Genomic DNA, 4,506 nt, shown 5'->3' with positions numbered 1-4,506 from the left:
CATTTCGTTCTTACGTTCCATATAGAATTATTAATCACAAAAAATGAGAAATACATATAATCTTTTGGGGTGTTTTTTACTCAGGACTTCAATATTTTCATTAGACACAATCAGAAAACATTTAATAAAATGTATGCTTATAAAAAATTAGAATCTGGATGTTACACGCTAGTAAATACATTAATGTTAATTTTTTATAATAAAGTTGTGACGTTTAAATAATGGTATTTTATTAATGCAGTTTTACCTATTTGTTATATTATATGTTTTTATAGAAAGTGCTTTTATAATAGTAGCAATATATTTATATTTCGAATGCTATTTTGAAGCGTGTCTATTAATTGTTAACACATTTGCTTCATAAATTTGACAAATAATTTTTTTAGTTGAAAATTTAATTGTATAACCATATAAATGGAAAGTATAATATCCGAATTATTATAAACATGAAAAATAGTTGTCACAATGACAAAAAATTAAAATAAAATATAGCACTAATAAATAATGCGAACTTGATAATATTGTATGGCTAAACGTCGAATGTGCATAAAGCAATTTACAAATGAAAGAAACAAAAAAAATATCGTATGCATTTTTATGGAACCTCAAAAAATTATTAAATATAAATGTATTCTGAAGTTTACATAATTAAACGCAAAATATTGAAATTAAAATAAAAAAAAAATATATATTGATAGATTGAGTAATAAAATGTAATATGTTTTATTACTTTCTGTACATTCAGTTGTAATATTCATTACAAATTTTATATTTGTATCATAATATTGTGTTTTATAGTACGATGTTATTAATTAATATGTGACATGTTTTTTTTTGTTACTAATTTATTGTAATACGGTGCTAATGATTATCCCAGAGCGTAATATAATTCCTTATATAAAATGTAATAGGAAAAAATTGCAACCCTTATAATTGATATAAAATTTGAAAATAATTTTGTTGCAAGTATAATTATAATACATATTATCATTATTTTACTGTGTACTGTGAATATTTTGTTTTATTGCATTATTTACATATTTTGGTCAACAACTAATTGATGTGATGCCTGATTTTACTTTTCATATGTATAATATATATTTCTTCTTTTCACTTATTTATGTATCTGTAACATTTGTGTTATTGAGATGTATGCTTGGCTATTGCAATTGAATAGTTCTACACCATTTAATTCTATGTAATTTTTCCTTTTCTTGGATTATAATTTCTCATTAAACATAATTACATATATAAACTTTTTCATATGAAATATACTAAATATTGCCGTTCTAACGCATTTTATGTCATAATTTTCATTATATATTACTGTGAGTTTTGATAAGCTATTTGTATTTTTCTTTGGCATATTTTGAGGAACAAATTCTTCAGAGTACATTAATACCTTTCGATTGTCCTCTCTATGTATATCATGTTTGATTTTTTTTCCTCCTATAATATTCTGTAACCATGTTCCCAAAGGAGTAAACTAAGGTAAAAAGTATATATTATTTTTGGAGTAAGCAATATTTTTTAATTAATCCTTTTTAAGCAAAATAATTTAAGAATAATATTGAAATATATATAAAATCAATTATTAATGTACTTTATAGTATAAGTATAACAGGGAAGCTGTCCCCCAAACCTGCAAGAATTACTACTCCACTACGAAAGGGAAGATTTTTTAATATCTCATTTGGGGATGAATAATCTACAAGAATAACATTATCATCCACATTTTGCCCGTTCATTTCCTCAATAGGTTTTTCATATAGTAAATTTACTCGATTTATCATGTCTCTATACTGTTTGGACCTTTTACAGTATTCTGGCATTTCCTCTCCTTGTTTTTTATTGGTACAAGCCGTTTCTGATTCTTTGAGGTAAATTTTACGAGCTTCCCCCGTGACTTCTGGAAAAAGTGTGTAATGTTCTCCGATTGTAAAGTCTGAAATTGCTGGAGCAGTATCATTTCCTGTTTTTCCAGTTATTTTTAGTTTTGGATTAGATATTAAAAACACATTTACTGAATTTCCGCTGAAAGTTAATTCTTTACCTTTTAATTTTGAAACATCGATTTGTTCCATATTTACAGGCCTTGAAGATGAAAATTTGTCGTTTAAGTGTGGGCTATATGCGGGATCTTGGCATCTTTAAATTTTTTTTTTTTAAATAGGATCAGTGACATAGGAGCATGACATATATTTAATATACATGTTTTTTTCTGATTTTGCATCCCCTAATATAGCTTCTGTAGTTTTTGCTATTCCAGCTTTACTTTTTATATCATTACATGTTTTTGCATCTGATTCTAATGCAGATAGAAGCTTTTGGGGATCATAAGATTCGTCACAATCTAAAAAATAATCTGGACACATTGATACACCCCAGGAACAACATTCTTCTTCTTCTTTGTGCTTATTATATAATATGCTAATATTTTTAAGGTATTCAACGAATTTTTTCCTATATCCATTTTCACATTTAATTTCTTTTTTAATGTATTCATAATTTTTAAAATATTCATACAAGTATTTCATTTCTATGCATTCAGATAATTTGCAATTGTAAATAAAAAACAAGGTTCGTAACTGCTTAAATCTTTATAACTAATAATATTGAATGGTGTTGTTTTTACTTTACTTGTTAGAGATACTGAACTTGGAAAACTTGGTGAAGGTGCTGGATTTGAAGGAATTAATTTAGGTTCTGTTTTTGTAAGAGTTTCTGCAGTTGCTTTAATTGAAGGTATATCTAGATGTAGTGCATTCTGTGCCCTAGAACTATCTTCATTCGAAGATGGTATAATGATTTGTGGCTCTTTTGTCCAAACTTGCGATTTCAAATTTTTATTTAAATCTTCCTTAATTAAATCATTATTAATTTCAATACCTGCTTTAAGAAGTTTAGCAGCCTCAGGTAAGTCAAAAATATTTTTATCTTTATCATTATTATTAATATATAATTTACTTAATTCTCTATATATCCAAAAATTTAAATAAGTACAACGGTCTCTATGACTTTCATTTTTTACATTTTCAAGTGTTCGTAATTCATTTAAATTTCTTACTATTTTTTTACAAATAGTTTTTATTTGTTCTCTGCTGTTATCTATTGCATTACAACGGGTAATATTGTAATTAGCGTTTTTGAATTCTTTGTCTAATTCTGTGTATATTAAATAAGCAGGTGAGTTTTTTAATATATTATCCTGAAAAAATTAAATATAAAACAAATTATATATATTTTTTTGATTTAGAATGAATTATTCGTGCTACAAGAAGTGGAATATTGTCATAATGTACAGCAGAGTTCTGCTTTGTTAAGAAAGAATATTCACCTTTTCAGTCTTTATTTTTTTAAGTAACTCAATATCACTAGATGATTTAGTGCGTCTTGTTGCATTTTTTTCCTGAATTTGTTGTAATAAGTTTGAGGTTTCAACATTTTCGAAGGGTCTTAAAAGAGAATCATCAATATTACATTTTGATTTTAATAATGTTAACATCGAATCCTTGTTAATTTTATCATTAAAAAAGATCAGTTCTTTTTCATATCTGTGTGATAATCCCCTTTCTTTATATTCTTCATTTAATTTATTGTATAATTTGAAGATATATTTAGTATATTCACAATACTCTTTATTATTATGGATCTCACTGGACAATTTATTTCTCACGTAATCATAATATTCTGAAAAATCATATAATTCTTTCTTAATTTTCAGCAACTTCTTATCGAATTCTATTATAACATTTTTAGTACATCTCTTATCTTTGTCCATTTCACAACAAGAACTATCTCTCCATAAGCTCAGAAAATCATGATAAAGTGAAACCATATTAGGAAGTGTAAAATTGTTATTATTATGTATTTTACCATAAAACCAATATATCAAATATTGACATAACTTAGTCTTACATATATTATTATATTCTGAACATATATTTTTCCAATTTTTTGATATATTTTCTATGTTACATGAAAGTTCTTTCATAGGATCACCTTTAGAACTTTTATATTTATCACAAGTATTCTCTGAAGACCTTTCCCGATCAAGCCTATGATAAAATTTAGCTAATTGGGGCTTATTGGTATTGTCATCCTAAGAATAAATTTAAAAATTAATATTTATGTGTTTTATTTTTCATATAATTTTTTAGTTATCTTAAGCATAAAGAATTGTATTGTATTGATAAGGTTTATTAAAACAATAATGTTAAAAAAAAACGAACATTTTCACCATCGTTCCATAATTTTTGAATAATATCTTCTATATCATTTTTCATTTGTGCTTATTAATATTATATATTTCATGTATTCATGTGTATAAATATTTGAAAAAATAAGAGGCCTCAATCTATAATTGTACATATGCTTTTTAATTTTTATCATATTAATATTAAAGGCGATAGAATGATAATTAATAATTTATTCTCATAATTTACTATATACAATATAAAACTGCTACATATATATGGAATGCGTAATATATATTTTAGAGAATGG

General features: G+C 24.9%; 1 protein-coding gene across 1 annotated transcript; it reads right to left on the bottom strand.

Moving 5' to 3' along the window:
• Nucleotides 1-2,539: 2,539 nt before the first annotated feature.
• Nucleotides 2,540-3,838, bottom strand: PCYB_002170 (hypothetical protein; the record flags this gene model as incomplete). The annotated part of the gene is made up of 2 exons (XM_004227638.1): nucleotides 2,540-3,208; nucleotides 3,338-3,838. The coding sequence occupies 2 exons, from the start codon at nucleotides 3,836-3,838 to the stop codon at nucleotides 2,540-2,542; spliced, it is 1,170 nt and encodes a 389-aa protein (XP_004227686.1).
• Nucleotides 3,839-4,506: the final 668 nt, after the last annotated feature.

This window comes from Plasmodium cynomolgi (genome assembly GCF_000321355.1).
Source record: "Plasmodium cynomolgi strain B DNA, scaffold: 0088, whole genome shotgun sequence".
Taxonomy (NCBI): Eukaryota; Apicomplexa; class Aconoidasida; order Haemosporida; family Plasmodiidae; genus Plasmodium; species Plasmodium cynomolgi.
This window is presented reverse-complemented; position numbering and strand designations above follow the sequence as displayed.